Source organism: Rana temporaria, chromosome 3 (assembly GCF_905171775.1).
Source record: "Rana temporaria chromosome 3, aRanTem1.1, whole genome shotgun sequence".
Classification (NCBI taxonomy): domain Eukaryota; kingdom Metazoa; phylum Chordata; class Amphibia; order Anura; family Ranidae; genus Rana; species Rana temporaria.
In genome coordinates, this window is record NC_053491.1 from 262,227,448 (window position 1) to 262,248,777 (window position 21,330).

At 43.0% G+C, this 21,330-nt stretch overlaps 1 protein-coding gene across 1 annotated transcript in view; it reads right to left on the reverse strand.

Annotated features, from left to right (window-relative positions):
- Positions 1–1,191: 1,191 nt before the first annotated feature.
- Positions 1,192–21,330, reverse strand: part of HSPA4 (heat shock protein family A (Hsp70) member 4) — a 74,536-nt gene continuing 54,397 nt past the window's right edge. Inside the window, exons 12-19 of the mRNA XM_040344618.1 lie at positions 20,802–20,983; positions 20,617–20,703; positions 17,285–17,437; positions 16,261–16,386; positions 14,770–14,877; positions 9,882–10,001; positions 7,669–7,830; positions 1,192–2,684 (exon numbers count right to left, since the gene is read on the reverse strand). Coding sequence (XP_040200552.1) covers positions 2,484–2,684; positions 7,669–7,830; positions 9,882–10,001; positions 14,770–14,877; positions 16,261–16,386; positions 17,285–17,437; positions 20,617–20,703; positions 20,802–20,983 — 1,139 coding nt within the window. The 3' untranslated portion in view covers positions 1,192–2,483. The remainder of the gene's footprint in view (positions 2,685–7,668; positions 7,831–9,881; positions 10,002–14,769; positions 14,878–16,260; positions 16,387–17,284; positions 17,438–20,616; positions 20,704–20,801; positions 20,984–21,330) is intronic.

The following is a 21,330-nucleotide window of genomic DNA, read 5'->3' on the forward strand; positions in this document are numbered from 1 at the left end:
GACTGAATGAAAGGGGGAACAGGGGCTCCTGATTATGAGAGTGGGTAGAATAGGAGAGGGAGAGAGAGAGGAGGATGGATGGGGGTTGCAGAGGAGACAGCAAGAGAATGGGGGAAAAGACCTGGTTCTAGAGAGAGAAGGCAGAGGAGGAGGGAGTCTTGTACATGAGAAGAGGGAGAGCAATATTTGCAGAAGTAAAAAGGTCCATGTCCCTCTGGTTTGCCCCAGTGCCATATCCCGCTGGTCTGCCCCCTCAGTGCCATGTCCCTCTGGTCTCCCCCCTCAGTGCCATGTCCCTCTGGTCTCCCCCCTCAGTGCCATGTCCCTCTGGTCTTCCCCCCCAGTGCCATGTCCCTCTGGTTTGCCCCAGTGTCATGTGCCTCTGGTCTTCCCCCAATGCCATGTCCCTCTGGTCTGCCCCAGTGCCCTGTCCCATTTTGTTAAAGTTGTTGTTGGTAATATTTAATTGTGTAACTTGATTCGGCATAAAACATTTAACAGTGTCATTCCAAGAGATGATCTACAAGAGCGTGTTTAGGGGCAGTGTATGGGTTAGGTGAGGCAACAGGTGGCGAGTAACACTTGAGGACTGGCTAGAAGCTCAGGGCTTGAAATTTTGAGGTGTATGTGTGTGTGTGTATTATATATATATATATATATATATATATATATATATATATATATATATATATATATATATATATATATATATATATATATATATATATATATATATATAAAAAACAAACTAATTAAGCCAAGGGCAATTTTCTTAGTGAAGGAGAAAAAAGTTCCAGCACCTAGCACATATCTGAGGATTCAAAAGCAGGGTTATAGGGAAGGTGCCCAGGGGGCTGGTCCTCTAAAGCTTTTGCCAGTGTCCAATCACTTTAAAGTACATGCCTATAATCCACAGTGTATGAAGACTCTGCCTGTGTCCCATCTACTAAGATTAAGATAAGTTTTTCATCTTACATTAATAGCTGTGAGAAGTGCTCAGTCCACCAATTTTCTAAAACATGCCTTTGGTCACAGGACAAACAGAATGCAATAGTACAGTAGCTGAATAATTATACATAGAATCTAAGTGATGTGCAAGAACATTTAAAAAGGGACAGTCACGGACTGCCCAGAAAACAAATGATGTGGTTGGTGCAAATCTAATAACAAAGAGAAATACAACAAAAAAAGACATGTTGCAACCCAGCAAATTTATTGTCAGACAGGAACTGCTATAGGTGTCAAGAGTTCTGGTTATAACAACACAATAAAAAGAAAAAAAAAAAAAAAATCATGTGTTTTCTATGCAATATGAACTCTCATTAACCCTAATTTTGCTAGAGTGTTGTACACAAGAATTCCAAAAAGTCTGGGATGCCTTGTGTATAACATTACAGCACAATTAGCACGTACTGAAAAGAGAATCCAGTTTTCTTCTGGGATCAATATGGTTACTAGAAATGAATATCACAAAACAAATACTGAACACTTGTCTCATGTTTAAAATAACATGAAGGATGATTGACATACAAGCTGCATTGCATCTTGGTGCAAATGAATCCACCTGCACCCATCAAGTGATGACCATTAACATTAGCTCTCATTTCCACAGCAATTGACTCAGGGCTCTTCTATAGGCAAGATGGGGTAGGTAATGCACAGAGTTTTTGGAGATTCAACAGTACTACAAAGGATGGTTCTTGGCCTTGTGCGGTATTTAAACTTTCGAATAAGGACTACCTTCTGTAAAAGCTCAATTTTCTGATATAATGGAAAGCCAACCATTACCTCACTGGATTCATTAGCGCTCCATCATGGATAGTATACTGCTTCTAGAAATACATAGGTTATATCTTTACACAAAACATATGGAAAACAGAATATCCAATGGATAAAGCTAGTCCAGCGCTTTAGGAAAAATAAAGACAGTGGCTAGTGCTGGGTTTCAACACTCCCATTTCATTGGTAGCCCCATGAAGCAACCAGGCTTCCATGCAAAAAGGATGAGCTTCTTACCAATAACCAGCTGCCAGGGGGCGGAAATGCAGTGCACAGAAAAAGATGCAAATCAAGGACTTTAAAATCTGCTAAGAAACACAAAAGATGTTGGTATAATTGGGGCAAGTGCTTTTTCCAAGCAATTTAGACATTTGTAGACCTTGAATACTACTCAAGTAAGCTACAAACCTGGCTTAATGCCAGACAAAAGCCTACTAGGTGAATTGTGCAAGTTACAGCCATTGCTAAAACTGCAACAATGAGGAATTGCTGCAAAGAAACAAAATTAAAAAAAGAAAAGGAAATGGACATCAAAACAATACATATGTCAAAGGGTGTAGAAAATGCAGGAAATACAGGGGCAGACTAAGAAACTACAAGTAATTTGCAGTCATCACTTTTCTCTGATCGGTATTTTGAGCTGTATGAAGGTAACAACTTAAAGCTTTGTTATACTGTTTTATAATAGAAATAGATAATGGAATTTATTCAATGTCCATCTCTGGGAGTTTTTTTTCTGCCTCAGAGGCAGCTGAATCTGAACTCTGATCTGTAGCCTGTGGCCCTTGGCCATTTGTGTTATTTTCTACTGGTCCATTCTGCTCTCCTGCTTGCTGCTCCTCTTTCGGGGGCTCCACCTTGGGTTTCGGTTTTGACACTATGGGGTTACATGTGCTCATCAATTCCTGGAAAACAACAATTGAAATATTTAATTCTGTATACGAAATTTCAAACAGAGACATTGATTTCCTGAAGAATGAAAGGGTGGGTCATTCTTTTCTTACATCTCTCTAAATAGCTCAACTAAACATGCAACCTTCACTGGGTTATGGCCTGTGCCAAGTTCCCTGCAAATGACGAACGTCACCAAACGACAATTTGGGGGCTGGGCAATGCGGTTTAGAAATTCACACACCATATGCAGAATTTAAATTGTAGCTGTTTATGGTTATCTAGCATACATACTGCATAACCTAGTGTATTGGTGTGTACTAGTACATGATGCCAAAAAATCTGTGGTATTCCGATTCTTGCATGGCACTGGTCTCTGTTTCAGGCATATTTTTGGGTATAAAGACATGCTCTTACCATTTTTACAGCACACGTGGGCAGGATGTATAATAAACAGACACCCTGGGGCCTATTTACTAAAACTGGAGAATGCACAATCTGATGCAGCTGTGCATGGTACCCAATTAGTTTCTAACATCAAGTTGTTTAAGCTTTGGCAAAAAATAAAAAATAGGATTTTTGTACTCACCGTAAAATCCATTTCTCTAAGTTCATGGACGAACACAGCAGCCTTTGACTGTAGGGTTATATCTGCTTCCTTCCAGGAGAGTTAGGCAGAAATACAGCACTTAAAGTGTTAACAACTTTTCTTCAGTGCAGCTCCTCCCAGGGGGCGTGGTTCCCCCGGGTATAACCCACACCCTGCTCTAGCAGCCTCAGTTCGTAACAAGCAGTACAAACAAAGGAGGGGTGGGTGCTGTGTCAGTCCATGAACTTAGAGAAATGGATTTTACGGTGAGTACAAAAATCCTATTTTCTCTTCCGTTCATGGACGGACACAGCAGCCTTTGACTGTAGGGACGTCCCCCAAGCAGTGTCAAAAAATTCGAGGGGTGGGAAAAACACAGCAAACCAAGCTTCACCCCAAACAAAACCGGAGTTACTCAACGGAGGAACCTCCCAACCTTAAACTGCCGCCTGCAACACCCTGCGGCCGAAGGAGGCATCAGAAGATGCACTCACAATCCACCTTGTAAAACTTTGAAAAAGTGTGGAACGTCGACCAGGTCGCTGCCTTACACACCTGCAACACAGAGGCTTGATGTCGGAAAGCCCAAGAGGCACCGATTGCCCTGGTCGAATGCGCCATGACCTGAAAAGGAGGCGCCTGCCCCTTCAGGGCATAGGCCTGAAGCACAACCTGTCGGATCCACCTAGAAATGGTGGCCAACGAGACTGCCAGGCCCTTTCTAGGACCAGTCACCTACACGAACAGCGAGTCCGACTTCTGGAACCATCGCCGATAAGTACACTCGGAGGGCCCGAACCACATCCAGGGAATGTAAAAAGTGGCCTCCTTCTGTTTTTTTGGCTGAGGACATAAAGATGGAAGAACAATGTCCTCAATGTGAAAAGCCGAAACAACCTTCGGGAGAAAAGAAGGCTGCAGACGCAGCACCACCTTATCCTTATGGATGACCAAGTAGGGGGCCTTCCAGGACAAGGCCGCCAGTTCAGATACACGTCTGATTGAGGTAATCGCTACCAGAAAAAACACCTTCTGTGACAGAGTCAACAAGGGGATCTTCAGAATGTCCTCAAAGGGAGCTTGTTGAAGCACCGAGAGGACCAAATTCAAGTCCCATGGGGGCAGTGGAGGGCGCCCCGGAGGGGCCACATGCCGGACCCCCTTCACAAATGTGCATATCAAGGAGTGCGCTGCCAAGGGACGCTGAAAGTAAACAACCAGAGCAGAAATCTGACTCCTGACCGTACTCAAGGCGAGAGTCTGGTCCACTCCCCACTGTAGAAACAGCAGAATCCGGGACACCACGTATGTACGGGGGTGCCACTTCATCTCCTCACACAGAGATGTAGGCCTTCAATGTACGATGGTAAATCCTACGTGAGGTAGACTTCCATGCATGCAGCATGGTAGAAACAACCGAGCCCGATAGGCCTCGGTCCTTCAGTACCTGGCTCTCAACAGCCATGCCGTTAAAGCCAGGGTGGAAGATCGGACCCTGCGACAGATCTTCTCTCAGGGGTAGACGCCAGGGGGCGTCTGCCACCAGACGCACTAGGTCCGCGTACCAGGATTGTTGAAATCCCCTCGGCTTCCACTCTGCGCAGCAAACGAGGAAGAAGCTTCAGAGGAGGGAAGGCATAAATCAGGCGATAGTGACCCCAAGGTGCCACCAACGCGTCCGCCCACGGGTCCCTTGACCTGGCCACGAACCGTGGCACCTTTCCGATTGAGACGGGACGCTAGGAGGTCTACGTCTGGAGTGCCCCATTTTTGACACAGACTCTGAAACACCTCCGGGTGGAGAGACCAATCCCCTTGATCCAGAGTTGTGCGACTTAGGAAGTCGGCTTGCCAATTCTGAACTCCCGGAATGTACACGGCCGATAGAGCCAGAACGGACCTCTCGGCCCACCGAAGGATGTGTGCGACCTCCGTCGCCGCAGCTGAGCTCCTTGTGCCTCCCTGATGATTGACGTACGCCACGGCCGTGGCGTTGTCGGACTGGATCCTGACCGGTCGGCCCTGCAGATCCAGGGACCACCTGGCAAGGCACAGCTTGATTGCTCGGAGCTCCAGAATATTGATCGGTAGGCGGGACTCCAACGCCCCTGAGCTGATTGGGTGCCCCAAACACCCCCCCCCCCCCCCCAAGGCTGGCATCCGTCGTGACCACTGTCAAGCGGCACGGTAGAAAAGACTTCCCGGAGACGTCAGCCACCACACCAGGGAAGACTTGACCAGATGGCTCAACTGAATCTGGTAATCCAGAGAAGACTGGAGCTTGTCCCAACGAGACAGAACTTCCTTCTGTAGCTCCCTGGTGTGGAATTGGGCATACGGGACCGCCTCGAAAGAGGCCACCATCAGACCCAGAACTCTCATGCAGAAACGAAGAGACGACAACTGCTTCACTGCAGATTGCAGGGTCTTCAGTTTTTCCGTCGGGAGAAAAACCCTTGCTTCCGCGGAATCCAGGACTAGTCTCAGGTATTCCAGTCTCTGGGACGGAACCAACACTGACTTTTGGATATTCAGAAGCCAGCCGAACTCTTGGAGAGTTCGACACGTGATGGACACATCCTCCTCTAATTCTGAGCCTGAGGAAGCTCACAGGAGAAGGCCGTCCAGGTATCCCACGATAGCGACCCCTCGCTGTCTCAGCAGGGCTAGTATCGGGGCGAGCACCTTGGTGAAAACCTGTGGTGCCGAGGCCAAGCCGAACGGGAGGGCCACAAATTGAAAGTGGTCCTCCCCGATCGCAAAGCGCAGAAATCTCTGGTGCTTTGCGCATATGGGAACATGTAGGTACGCGTCCATGATATCCAAGGATGCCAGAAAGTCCCCCTGATGGAGTGCCGCTATCACAGAGCGAATCGACTCCATCTTGAATTTTTGCACCTTGACAAAACAGTTGAGGGCCTTGAGGTCCAGTATTGGGCGGACCCCGTCCTTCTTGGGGACCACAAACAGATTGGAGTAAAACCCCTGAAACAGAACTGGCACAATCACTCCCCTGCCCAATAGATCCTGGACAGCCCCTGCCAGCAATCCGGAGGTTGCAAGGAAAGAATCTGTTTGGCGGACAAGAGAGAAACTCTATCTTGTACCCTGAGGCAACTACTTTGCAAACCCAACAGTCGGAAAAAAAAAAAAGACCTCCACCGAGCAGCGAAATCGCGAAGCCGGCCCACCTGAGACCCGGGCGGGGGCAGACCTTCATGCGGAAGCAGGCTTGTCCACAGGCTTGCGGTACCAGGTGCGCTAATGCCCCGCAGCGTGGGCCTTAGCACCTTGTGGACCTTTTCCCGCCGTGCTGGGCGCACAAAAAAAACGCTTGGGAGCAGTAAAGGAGGGCCCTTGCTTACGGCGAGGCTCCTTGCCCTTCCCTGTGACAAAGCCATAGAGACTGGTCATATGTGTGCCCTGGAACAAGAAGTTCCCCGGCCGCCCCTGGAGCAATGGGGCCTGTCGTGGACGACCCAAAGCTGAGCTGAGGGCCGGCACACGCTCGATGGCTGAACATGGGGGGGGGGGGACGGGGGGGGGACTACAAGAGTCACGACCCAGCCTGTCACCCAGTCGGCAGTTGATAGAAGATCACAGGATCCAAAATGCAGGAACAAATCAATAAAAAGCGAAACAAAAATCTCCAGAGTACAGGACTCTAGAGGGCCTGTCCTCTCCTGACATTAGGCAGAGAAAAACTGAGGCTGCTAGAGCAGGGTGTGGGTTATACCCGGGGAACCACGCCCCCTGGGAGGAGCTGCACTGAAGAAAAGTTGTTAACACTTGCTGTATTTCTGCCTAACTCTCCTGGAAGAAAGCGGATATAACCCTACAGTCAAAGGCTGCTGTGTCCGTCCATGAATGGAAGAGAAATAAATAAAACTGCAGCCAATTGGTTTCTATGTAGAGCTGCACCACATTTTGCACTCTCCAGTTTTAGTAAATCAACCCCCTTACACAAGTGTGAACTGTACATGTTTCTAGCAACCAGACTTCCATGTACATAGTTATCAGCATTTGTTGCTCAGAAAAAGCATATTTCCCAAATTCTCTGTATTGCCCACCTGTTCACAGCCACCTCTGCATCTCTCCCTCCCCCGCCCACAGCCACCTCTGCATCTCTCCCTCCCCCGCCCACAGCCACCTCTGCATCTCAGCCAGTGAACTGGCATTGTATAATGCACTTTAAAGTGAGGTAAACATGTACTGTTATTATTACTAGGTTAGGATTATTATCTTAATTTATTAGCAGGTGAATGCGGCTCCCTCCATGCATTCACATACATTGAATCTGGTCCTTAAGTGGAAAAAAGGCTGCCGACCCCTGCTCTAGTGAGTGGGAACCTTTTAAACATACACCCGGGAAAGGCACACAACAAAAGAAAGAAAAAAAGCGCACTCACTTTTGTTTTAGCTTGAATATCTTTCGTTTTAACTACAGGATCTGCAGTAAGATTCTGCTTCATCTGTAGATTCATTTTGTTGTTCATCCACTCCATGGCTTCATTTATACTCTTTTCGACTTTGTCCACATCAGTGGGGTCCAGATGGTCGTATGCCTCCTCCTATATGGAAAAGTCAGATTAATCAAATTCTTTCCAATTAAAAGTTATTTTAAATCTTGTTTTTTTTGGGGTGAATTTTTCACTGGAGCTGATAAATAGCAAATACTTCTCATAAGGGGTGACATTGTGAGCAAATGCATACAAACATAGAAAATTTTAGAAGTACAGAACTCTACCACCCTACACAACCAAACAGGTGACACTTCCTGTTTCATTAATTCAGTTTCCTTTGTCACACCCCCAGGACTTTAAATTGGCACTAAAAGTCCATAACTTTGTCAACGCACTAAAGCAACTTAAAGTGTAAGTACACCCACCTATCATTTTCAGGCAAGGAAGCCGCCATCTTGGCCTATGTTTAATCTTCAACTGCCATGATGCTGCACATGTGATCAGTTATGACACCAGCCATTGGATGGTTTGACAGTTTGGTTGAAAGCACAACCAATGTGACAGCAATCCCGGCATGCCGGAAATGTAACTGCTTTTTGAAACTGTTAAATCGATGGTTTACTTCTGCTTTAACTTACATACAGTATATACAAGAGTACACCCCTCACATTATTGCAAATATTTTTATTATATCTTTTAATGTGACAACACTAAAGAAATTACACTTTGCTACAATGTAAAGTAGTGAGTATGCAGCTTGTATAACTTATTTTGAGGGGACAGCAAATTTACACACAGCCATTAATGTCTAAACCGCTGGCAACAAAAGTGAGTACACCCCTAAGTGAAAAAGTCCAAATTGGGCCCAATTAGCCATTTTCCTTTCCCTGTGTCATGTGACTCGTTAGTGTTACAAGGTCTCAGGTGTGAATGAGGAACAGGTGTGTTAAATGTAGTGTTATCGCTCTCACTCTCATACTGGTCACTGGAAGTTCAACATGGCACCTCATGGCAAAGAACGCTGAGGATCTTAAAAAAAAAAAAAAAAAAAAAAGAAGAATTGTTGCTCTACATAAAGATGGCCTAGGCTATAAGAAGGTTGCCAAGACCCTGAAACTGAGATGCAGCATGGTGGCCAAGACCATATAGCGGTTTATCAGGAAAGGTTCCACTCAGAACAGGCCTTGCCATGGTCATAATCCCATCCCTTCAGAGACAGGGCAATATTCCAACATGACAACGACCCCAAACACACCTCCAAGACGACCACTGCCTTGCTAAAGAAGCTGGGGATAAAGGTGATGGACTGGCCAAGCATGTCTCCAGACCTATTGAGCATCTGTGAGGCATCCTCAAACAGAAGGTGGAGGAGCGCAAGGTCTCCAACATCCACCAGCTCTGTGATGTCATTATGAAGGAGTGAAAAAGGACTCCAGTGGCAACCTGTGAAGCTCTGGTGAACTCCATGACCAAGAGGGTTAAGGCAGTGCTGGAAAATAATGGTGGCCACACAAAATAGACACTTTGGGCCCAATTTGGACATTTTCACTTAGGGGTGTACTCACTTTTGTTGCCAGCCGTTTAGACATTAAATGGCTGTGTTATTTTAAGGAGACAGCCAATTTACACTCTTATACAAGCTGTACACTCACTACTTTACATTGTAGCAAAGTTTTAATTTCTTCAGTGCTGTCACAGGAAAAGATAATAAAACATTTACAAAAATGTGAAAGGTGTACTCACTTTTGTGAGATACTGTATGTACAGGGAAGTGGGGCAATGAGGGTGTTTAACTGTCGCAAAATTCTATTAGCTGTCCAAGGAAGGTACAGGTTGACACAACTGCAGCGTTAATTTATTACAGGCAATAAAAAGACTGGATAAGAAGAGAGACTTTAAAGACAAGATTTTGATTATAAAATAAGCACAGAAACGAATCACATATACTGCATATGGTTAAAAAAATAATAATTCTAGTGACATTTTTCCTTTAGGAGAAAGCTGGACAGACATGGAAACTGATATCAGTTCATTCATATCTAGACATGCCTTAGAAGGCGTGTATTCTCCCAAGGCAAAATCCTATTGTAGCAGCACACTTCCCAGCTGCCTCAAAATACTTAAAACCCATCTGATAAAGGAAAAAAAAAAAAAATTACCTTGTTTTTGAAGGCATGAATAACTTTCATATAAAGCTGAATTTGTTTCCCAAGCTCATCAAAGGACTTTGGTCTTTCTTCAAACTCTAGGTAACGTGCTTGAATAGGGTGGCCCAAGTTCTGAAGAGGAGAAAAGTGAAATGAAACCAAACATTATAATCTTGACCCAATCTATTCTTACTGAACTGCAATGAAAAACAGTTAAAGTGATTTTAAACCCTGTTGCTTAAAGGGGTGGTTCCCCCTAAAACACATTGCTAACAATAGATTCGTAAGACCCGTTACACTGCGGGTAGGCTGGCTTTTTTTTTTTTAGTACATACCGAGATCTCCCCGTCTCGTCCCTTGTCGGTGGGCGTTCCTAGTTGATTGACGTTCCTCGGACGGGCGCGTACGTGACGTCACGACTTTCCGAAAGAAGCCGAACGTCGCTGCGCATGCGCCGTATAGAGCCGACTCTATACGGCGCATGCGCAGCGACGTTCGGCTTCTTTCGGAAAGTCGTGACGTCACGTACGCGCCCGTCCGAGGAACGTCAATCAACTAGGAACGCCCACCGCCAAGGGACGAGACGGGGAGATCTCAGTATGAACGAAAAAAAAAAAAAAAAGCCAGCCTACCCGCAGTGTAACGGGTCTTACGAATCTATTGTTAGAAATTTGTTTTAGGGGGGAACCACCGCTTTAAGAATAAAGATTTTATACTTGCCTGCTCTGTACAATAGTATTGCCCAGAGCGATCCATCCTCTTCTGGGGTCCCCAGCCAGCGCTGTTCTCTCCTATTCTGTGTGTGCTATGGGGCATTTGTGTGGGCATGGTCCTAAATTAAGCTATGTGCGCCCTAAAACAGTGTGGCTTGGCCTGTCCCACTCCTCACAGAATTTGAGGAGGGGGAGGTTTTCTACCTTAACCTCCTGAGACCCGCGCTATAGTCAAATGACAGCTACAGCGCGGATCTCAAAATCCAACTAGAGGTCAATTGACGTCCGCCCCTTTGGGCGTTCCCCGCACGCGCTCCAGAGCGCGCAACGGGGAACTTCTGTGTTGGCCGTGTCCCTTGGACACAGCCAATTACAGATCGCCGCGAACGCCCAATCAGAGTGGCCGTTTGCGATGCGATCTGTGCGGCCAATGAGAGATGATCTCATATGTAAACATATGAGATCATCTGTCATTGCCGGCTCACACAGAGACAGCGTCCTGTCTCTGGAGAGGAGACCGATCTGTGTCTCTTGTACATAGTGACACAGATCGGTCACCCCCCCCCCCCCAGTCACCCCCCCCCCACCTACAGTTTGAACACTATATAGGGAACATATTTAACCCCTTCCTCACCCCCTAGTGTTAACCCCTTCCCTGCCAGTCACATTTATACAGTAATTAGTGAATATTTATAGCACTGATCGCAGTATAAATGTGAATAGCGCCAAAAATGTGTCCGCCATAACGTCGCAGTCCCAATAAAAATCGCAGATCGCCGCCATTTCTAGTAAAAAAAAATATAAAATAAAAAATAATAATTCTGTCCCCCATTGTGTAGGCGCTATAACTTTTGCGCTTATTGCAATTTATTTTATTTTTTTTACCAAAAATATGTAGAAGAATACATATCGGCCTAAACTGAGAAAAAAAAAGTGCTTTTTTTTTTTAAACTGGGCTATTTATTATAGCAACAAGTAAAATATATTATAGAATATAAAATGCAGCGCTACACAATGAAACGATCTAGGACAAAAATCCTAACACGTGAGTGATATAATGAAAATAGTAATATGTGAATATTATGTGCAGAGTCCTTGGTCAGGAACTCTTATTTCAAATACGGTCCCTTATGTTAGGGGCTCAGAAAGTGATTACACCTCTATCAAAAGTGTACAAACAAACAAAAAAGCGTGAGTATTCAATTCACAGCTTGAGATGTTTATAACATAGAGTCCGCACATGTGTTTCCAATAAGTGAGTAAAATCACTAAACAGGTGAGGAGAGTGAGGTGGAATAGTTCTTAGATATACTCCAAATACAAGAGACAGACAGTTCAACTGAAGTAACAGGAATAATACTGGCTTGTCTGAAGCAATCCTCAAAGAACAAAATAAGTGAAATAGGTACTCTTACCAACTTCGATGGACTCAAATACTAGTATTAGCAGTGAGTCAGATAAGCGTGATGGTCACTCCAGACCCTGGGCTCTGTATGGATCAATCAGCAGGGATGGTCGCTCCAATGGGAAAGATGGACCCACTCCTGGACCTGAGACCTTGCTTCTGGAACAGGAACCCAAATATGCGAGGCCAGCAATAAAAGGGCCAAGCTCATGGAACAGTGTAGTCCAAAGGAGATAAAAGAAAAAAAGAAAAAATGCTCCCGATGGTGCAGGTCAAAAAAAACCTTTGAAGGCTTTTTATTAATAAAATTCACGTGATACAATTAAAAAGCAGTATGGGGTACCAGATGTACTACCCACTTACTTGGGTAGTACATCTGGTACCCCATACTGCTTTTTAATTGTATCACGTGAATTTTATTAATAAAAAGCCTTCAAAGGTTTTTTTTGACCTGCACCATCGGGAGCATTTTTTCTCTTTTTTTCTTTTATCTCCTTTGGACTACACTGTTCCATGAGCTTGGCCCTTTTATTGCTGGCCTCGCATATTTGGGTTCCTGTTCCAGAAGCAAGGTCTCAGGTCCAGGAGTGGGTCCATCTTTCCCATTGGAGCGACCATCCCTGCTGATTGATCCATACAGAGCCCAGGGTCTGGAGTGACCATCACGCTTATCTGACTCACTGCTAATACTAGTATTTGAGTCCATCGAAGTTGGTAAGAGTACCTATTTCACTTATTTTGTTCTTTGAGGATTGCTTCAGACAAGCCAGTATTATTCCTGTTACTTCAGTTGAACTGTCTGTCTCTTGTATTTGGAGTATATCTAAGAACTATTCCACCTCACTCTCCTCACCTGTTTAGTGATTTTACTCACTTATTGGAAACACATGTGCGGACTCTATGTTATAAACATCTCAAGCTGTGAATTGAATACTCACGCTTTTTTGTTTGTTTGTACACTTTTGATAGAGGTGTAATCACTTTCTGAGCCCCTAACATAAGGGACCGTATTTGAAATAAGAGTTCCTGACCAAGGACTCTGCACATAATATTCACATATTACTATTTTCATTATATCACTCACGTGTTAGGATTTTTGTCCTAGATCGTTTCATTGTGTAGCGCTGCATTTTATATTCTATAATTGTTCTTGTACTTTGTTTGTGTGTGTGCTGGCAGCTCACGTTTTATATTCATTTATTTATCTATTCTATTTACTTTTTAGCGCAGTTGTTTTTCTATATATCCAAGTAAAATATATTGTATTTTTTTTCAAAATTGTCGCACTTTTTGGTTTATAGCGCAAAAAATAAAACCGCACAGGCGATCAAATACCACCAAAAGAAAGCTCTACTTGTGAGGAAAAAAGGACGTAAATTTTGTTTGGGAGCCACGTCGCACGACCGCGCAATTGTTAGTTAAACCGACGCAGTGCAGGAAGCTGAAATTTCACCTGGGCAGGAGGGGGGTAGATGTGCCCAGTAAGCAAGTGGTTAAAGCAGAGGTCCACACAAAAAGTGAACCTCCGCTTTTTGGATCCCTCCCCCTCCGGTGTCACATTTGGCACCTTTCAGGGGGGAGGGGGTGCAAATACCTGTATAATACAGGCATTTGCACCCACTTCTGGGAAAAGACTGCCGCGGGAGTCATGCCTCTTGGCGTCACACCCCACTGTCTTCTGGGAAACACACTGGTCCCAGGAGACAGCCAGTGAGGATCGCGCATGCACAGTGCTTCACTTCCCGATTGCCATCCTCACCGAGGATGGCGGCGGGGGCAGCCGAGATGTTGCTCGGCCTCGGCTGCCAACATTGTGGGCGCACTGGACAAGTAAGTGTCCATTTTATTAAAGTCAGCAGCTGCAGTATTTGTAGCTGCTGGCTTTTAAAAAAAATACAAATAATTCCGGTGGACCTCCGCTTTAATGCAAGAAATGCAAAAAAAAACAATACAAAACAAAACACCACTTTAAAACTGTATTCTTTTAAAGTCATTATCAAAATGTGTTAATGCGTTATCCTAGTACAAAGAAAACACTTTGCTGAATACTCTGGGTGCAAGGCACAAAAGTTGGTCAACGATTGTAGTAAGTAAACAGTAAACAGTAAATTAACACTTTAATGCATTGGGGAATAGTTTTGCTGAAGCAGATGCAAGTGCGAGTGATACTTCATTACTTTAGAAAGTTAGGATTTCAAAGTCCCGCAAAAAAGTACAGAACAGACAAATCAATATTTCTCTTATGGACAAGTTTGCTCTAAAGTATGTTAGCTATTAAGACATTCTCAAGCTAAAATATCTTTCATGCCATACAATAAAAAAAAAATTCAAATACCTCACAGTGATGCAGAAGTGTGTTTACTACTAGGTTCTCTGTCCACCTCCTGTCCCCCCGGCATTTTTCTCTACCCCAATGTCTCTTCTTGATGATGTTCCCTGTCAAAGTATCTGCAACTTTGTGTATGCAGCCATAATATACTTTTCATTCCCAAATGAAACCTTGGGCAAGAGAATAATAGCCCTCTAGTGCCATAAACCACAGATCTATAGACCGAATAGATTCAGGGGTTCTAGGATGCTCCAAGAGTAGACTTCGCAGTGGGTACCTTATAAAAAGGTAACTATGCCCTTCAACCTACATTCAGACAATGTGACTTGATAGGTCACAAGCTAGGCAGCAGACCCAATTCAAATGCAACAATTACTGTTTTAACATTTAACATTTTAATAAGCTTTGACAGAGTTACACAAGGGAAATCAACCACATTCAAGGTTCACCTACCTTTAAGTCTGTTAACTTGTCTATATACACTTGTTTTGGCTGATCCTCTCCATCTTCATACAGCCAATTCTCTGTATCTTCAAGCTTCAGGATGAAACTGTTTCTGTCCTAAAACATTATGTTCACAGTAGTCAAAAAAATGATTTTCTAAATAAATGTATATGTCTTTATGAAATCAAATTATACCACAAAACACAAAAATTAAAAGCTGTAAAATGTTGCAAATAGTCTTTCTTCATATTTAGGCCAAAATGTATTTGGCAACATTTCTTTTCTTTGGTAAAAAATAACCCAAATCAGTGCACATTACTTATTCTGTGTTAAATAGATACATATCCATTCATCTATCTATCTATCCAATCTCTATTTTTCTTTTTGATCAGTTCTGATTGCTCATTTCTAGAGGCCCTAAAATGCCATTACACAGTAAAAAATACCCCCCAAATGACCCCTTTTTGGAAATTAGACAGTCCAAGTTAATTAGTAAGAGGCATGGTGAGTTTTTTTAAGTAGTATTTGTCACATTTTCTTGGAAAATAAAGAAATTAAATAAAATGTGTTTACTTTATATGTATATTTATTTTAGATTTAATGGGAAGGATGTGCCTGCTTTCAAAAGCAAATCCTAACGAAACGATTGTAATCTTCTTTGTACTTTTGCTTGTTTCCCACTTAACAGTTTCTCTTTTAGCATTCCAGACACGATTACGTATTTCTCAATCGCTAAACAATGAACAAACTTTTAGAAGCATCAAAGTTGGAATAGAACTGTCTCTATTATAATCTAATTATAGAGCGATCGAGTTCTCACGAGATCTTGCACAAGTCTCACATTACGGGGAAAAAAAAAAAAAAAAAAATTGACAGGCTGACAAAGATTGCGTTTTTATACATGTTACTTTTATAACTTTTGCGACATTGATTAACCATTTTATTGTTCAATGTTTCAAAAACGCTAGCAATTTGAAATATTTTTCTAAACTCCCACGGCAACACCTGCAAGTCTTACATTGCGTTTGGTATCTATTCCTAGTGCCATTGTTTACTACTATGTGATTGGTCACAACTATCACATCTTACAGGGCTTATGTGCCACGTGATCACTATGACCAAGCACAGAGATCGCAGTAGTAAGCAACAGCATCATAAAATTACAGTCATTTGTTTACTACTGGACATGTGACGGCTGTAATTTGTTACAGCAACCACATGGTACCAGGGGAGAGTACAGTCGCTTAGTACACAGATTGGTGATCAGACGAATCATTTATAGGATTGTGTCGTTGCACACCCCCTTGGGGCGTGCACAAGGTGTGCTGAGAGGAAATACCCATACATCCTACCAGAATGACGCTTATCCTGCAGGGCCATGCAAGTACAGTCGCCAAGTGAAAGTAATTAAATAATTATTACTAAATAAGAAGTGTGGGTTAACATTTTAAGGGGAGGGGAAATCCCAGAATCAAAAAAAGTGAATGGATCACCACTTACATCTTCATTGACAAATTTCTCATAAATGCCACACAGCTTGTCCCTCATCTCATATACATATTCTTCAACTGCATTTTTGGCATCAATTCGCTCCTTCTCAAGTTTATCCTGCATGACCATCTTTCCCTGGGGAAGAGCGTTAAATAGTTAACAGTTATACAATTTATTTCAGTACCCAGCATTACACATAGCATTTAATATTTCATCCAAAGACAAATGTCTACTAGCAGATGCACCAGATCTATTTGTAATAGAGTTGTTAGACGACACCAAATACGTATAAAATGTTTTGAACAACAAAACCAGTTCATTTTTGCATGTAAATGGCCAAAAAGGATTGGTGTGTGCTTAACACTGCATAAATGGAATGGCAACTAAAGGTCAATTCTCAGCAGCTTACAATGGGCATGTGTTAAACTGTATTTGTTATGAGATTAAGGGGCAGTTAACACCACAACGCATACCCAGAGTGTTTTTGACAGCCTAGTCATTTCAGTGGGCATCCACAGAAAGAACAAAAAAGTACAACATGTCATGCCTTTTAAAATACTGCGGTACTATGGATTTTGATGGCAGCATACGCCCCATTTGCAAAATGCATGGGGATGTCATTATGAATTAATGGCACCCACGCATGTCTACATCTGGCGGCACATTCTTGTGCTTTACGGAAAAATCCATGCTTCAGCATTTGTACCTGCACGGCAGTAGGTGTGAACAGGCCTTAGAGCTAGCTAAAGATGAACAGCAAGTATGCACAATACTATCTGTCAATAGCTCATCTTCGTGACAGTTACATAAATATGTGCACTTGTGTCACACAATTATCAATACATGCAGCAGACAACCTTACAAAAAGGTATTGCATTAGATTACTATGGTTACTGGCTAGAAAAACTCAACATATCTGCCTTCCTCCAAACCCTTTGACATCTGCCAGCCTGGGATATCATTCCCCTTGCAAGCATTATGCCCCCATTTCCCAACATCTGCTAGTCAATATTGTAATACACAGTTTACAAACCTCATTTTCCAGAAACAAGTTCAACGTATCCCGTCCTAACTGCCATGGAGGGTAATGATCAATAGGCAATTCAATTGTGCTAGTTTTCACTTTAGCCTTTTTGGCTTGTGGAGGTTGATCCGTCTTCTTGTCTTTAGGTGTTGCTTGTGCAGTCTAAAAGTAAGAAGTAAACAAAACTTTCACAGGCAACCCAAGAAATGTGGAATAAATTCTTAACTAGAAGTACCTTGATGCCACATCTAATAGGGGTGTTATTTTGCACTATATTTTTTTGAAGACTCACATTATGTGATATTCTACACACTCTGGTGCTACTAGTAATGTGTCTGCTTTGCACAAACTGAATGTGAAGAAGCTCTTAAAGAATATCTATGGTCTAAAAAAGGTTTAAAAATGTTAAATCTTATATTAATTTCCACAATGAATTTAAAATATGTCTAGTCTTAATCTGAATGGATCTTATTTATTTAAATACTTATTTGGAGCGCAGTCATTACCCGAAGGCCTCGATGCGCTCATAGATCAACATATACATGTACAAAACAAATCTTGAAGTCTGAAATGTACTTTAAATGGTCCCCACACATTTACTTCCTAGAATTTTGTGACATATTTGCTTTGCGCTGAGGGTAGGCACTGTTGTGCCGCAGAATTTTCAGAGCAGTCTTCTGAACTATAGGAAATGCCGAGATGCGTTTTAGGAGGTAGAAGCAAGCAGTACAGGAATCACAGGTTGCAGACAGCAGGGTATCATGCAAGTTCTTATAAATAAAGTAAACAGCAGCGGAGAAGTTACAAACCGTGAAGGAAATTCAGGAAGTTGTTTAAATTAAAGGGATAGCCAGCAGACAGGAAGATATCACATAAAAGTAGATTTAAGTAAGCTTATATTGGGTTAACAATAATTTTTTGTATTGTTATAATGCTATTGTTATGAAAAAGATGTAGTGCCGGTTCACACTGGGGGAGACTCGGCAAGGCGATCTGCACATGACTTCAGAGGCGACTTGCAAAATGACTTCTGTATTGAAGTCAATGCAAGTCGCACTGAAGATGTTCCATACATAAACCTTTTTTTAAGTCGGAGCGATTTGAGTCGCTCCTATTAAAACAGTTCCATAGTACAGAATGGAGCGCGACTTGTCAGGCGGCCAAGTCGCCCCTGTGTGAACCGACACTTAAGCCACTTTGTTTATTGTTTGGCTTAGTATCATTCCTACAATGTTAAATAGCTTATATTGGTCTGCAATCTCCTCTTTATAAAAAGGCTTCCTTCACGTCCAATTCACGCTCTATAAAATCACAAATTCAAAATTTCAAAATTTTACGGTGCTTCTGCTAATGAAGTCAAAAATACTAGATTTACTTTCAAGTAGTATGCATTGCTGCTAGCCTCAGGCCTGTATGCTCTTCCTGTGACACTTATATATGCTGTCACCGTGGACTGTGCAAGAATTTCAAAGTGTCAGATAGCTATCGGATACCCAAAACAGGTAGAACCTTTAAGACACATTGCCTTATGTGCAGTGCATACCAAACTAAAGCGATATTCTCAGCAAAATCAGAGTTATATGGGTATGGTGGTGGGTGTGGTTGCACATTAACCACTTCCCGTTTAGCAACATACCCCAGTACCTACCTGTTTTTTTTTTTTTTTTTTTTTTTTTGAGCCAGCGATTGGCTTCCTTGTAAAAGCAATTAGAGCGGCTTGCTAGCCACACGATTTCCATCACAAGCAGCGGGAGGGGACTCACACCTACACCCACCTCCACCCGCGGCTCTCTCATCCCACTGGGAGTCCCGAGCGACCAGCCAGCATGTCCAGCAAGCAAAGCCGGGATCTGCTTTGATCGCTTGTTCGTAACAGTAAACCAGAAGCGATAACATGACATCACTTCCGGTGTCCTCAAAAACCACCTGCACCAGTTCTTAAAAATCAAAAAGCATTCGAAAGCACTGATCTAAGTGCAGAGGAGGGACCCCAGATCTCCCTATAAAGAGTACCTGTCACATGCCCCATGCTGTCACAAGGATGTTTATATTCCTTGTTAAAGCAATAAAAGTAATCAAAAAAATATATAAAACAATTTTTTTTAAAGTACCCCTAAAAGATGAACGCATGTGTCGGTCCTGCATGCACGCAAACATCAATTTTCCCACACGTGGGGTATCAGCGAATGTCAGATCATGAGCAGTAATGCTAGCACCAGACCTCCTCTGTCAATCTAAAGTGGTATTAAAAAGCATGTAAAGCATTGCGGATGGATATTGAAATTTAAGTCATTTGTCGCCGTTGCACGGGCGTGTGCAATTTTTAAGCGTGACATGTTTGGTATCCGTTTGCTTGACATAACCCAATTTTTAGATTTAAAAAAAAAAAAAATTATGTATTGTGTTTGTTTGCATTAAAAAAAGTATTTTTTCCCAAGTGCACAAGTCAGGTGCTACAAAGGTTTATTTAATAAAGCTGGAGAGTGTAAATTAGGCTCACTTCTGCATAGAAACCAATCAGATGTTATAGCCAAATCATAAACAAGCTGGTTAGCAGCAGATTGGTTCCTATGGTTTCCAAGCAGACATGAGCCCAATTTTGCGCATTCCAACTCCAGTAAATAAACCCCTAGGTCTCTACCCTTATCCAAACTGACCAACTCTGTAATCTAAAACAAAACCCCTTATGCCTCGTACACACGAGTGGTTTTTCCGTCGGACAAAAAAAACCTACGGTTTTCCCGACAGAATTCCTCCCAGCCTGCCTTGCATACACACGCTCAGAAAGTCCGCCCGTCCAAAAGCGCAATAAACGTACAAAACACATACGACGGCACTATGAAGGGGAAGTTCCATTCCAGTCCTTTGGGCTGCCATTGCTGATCCTCGCGTTAGTAAAAGTTTTGCGAGAAATGATTTGTGCTTTTCAGTCTATTACAGCGCGACGAATGCGATATCTCCATTACGAACGTTAGTTTTACCAAAAAGAGCACTCACGTCTAATACTTGATTCTGAGCATGCGCGGTTTTCTGCCTGTCAGAAAACCATACAGATGAACGGTTTTCCCGCTCGCAATTTTGGCCCGACGAAAAAATAAAAAAGAGATCCTGATCTCTTTTTTGTCCGGCAGTTTTCCTGTCGGAAAAACTGCGATGGAGCATACACACGGCTGGGATTCCCGACGAAAAGTTCTCATAGCAGTTTTCCCGTCTGAAAAAACGCTTGTGTGTACGAGGCATAAGGAATAGTTACTCAAAAATACTGCAATCATGATAAACATAACCAAAGCTTCATTCTGGCTGATCTGAAGAGCAACTGCAACCAAACAAATTTTAAGCACCTCCATTTCTTCAGGATTAGATTTGGTTTCTGCTTGTGTGGGCTGAGCTTCTTCTTGTTTGGACTCCTCTAGATCAACTTGCATTTTCTGGAAAAGAACATGCAGAAACATGTAATAAGTATATACATGACTTGCTTCTGAACAACATTCAAGTACAGGAAAAATAACAAAATATGCAGCAATACCTCCTCCTCTTTTGCAGTCTGGTCAGTTTCCATAGGTTCCTCAGACTCATCCGTTTTATGGACTTCAACAAGAGACGCACTAGAAACACTAAATATACCATGGACGTTTACGCGGACTTTCACCTTCACTTTGGAACTGGAGCCATCAGCTTGAGGGGTAACCTTATGTACTTGGAACTGACCTGACAAAAAAAAAAAAACATGGAAAAGGCGGCATCCGTAAAACAAACCTGTACTTTGTAGCAGCAGCATTTTTAGCAGGCATTACAAGTTATTAGCTCTTGCTGGCACATTAGTGCCTCCCATCAGAACCAGAGAAATGCTAGACAAGCCTGACACCACCGTTGCCTCTTTGCAATTCAGCACCTAGTTTTCCTGACAAGCATAGCCGAGTGGCACATACTAAGCCCAGTGCAGGCTACAGCAAGGAATTTGGGTGGCTCTGGATGTGAACTGGGGCAGCAGGGGACCTGTAACAAATGCTTCACAGAGTATACTGCAAAATAAGCAATACAAAAAAAAAAAAAGC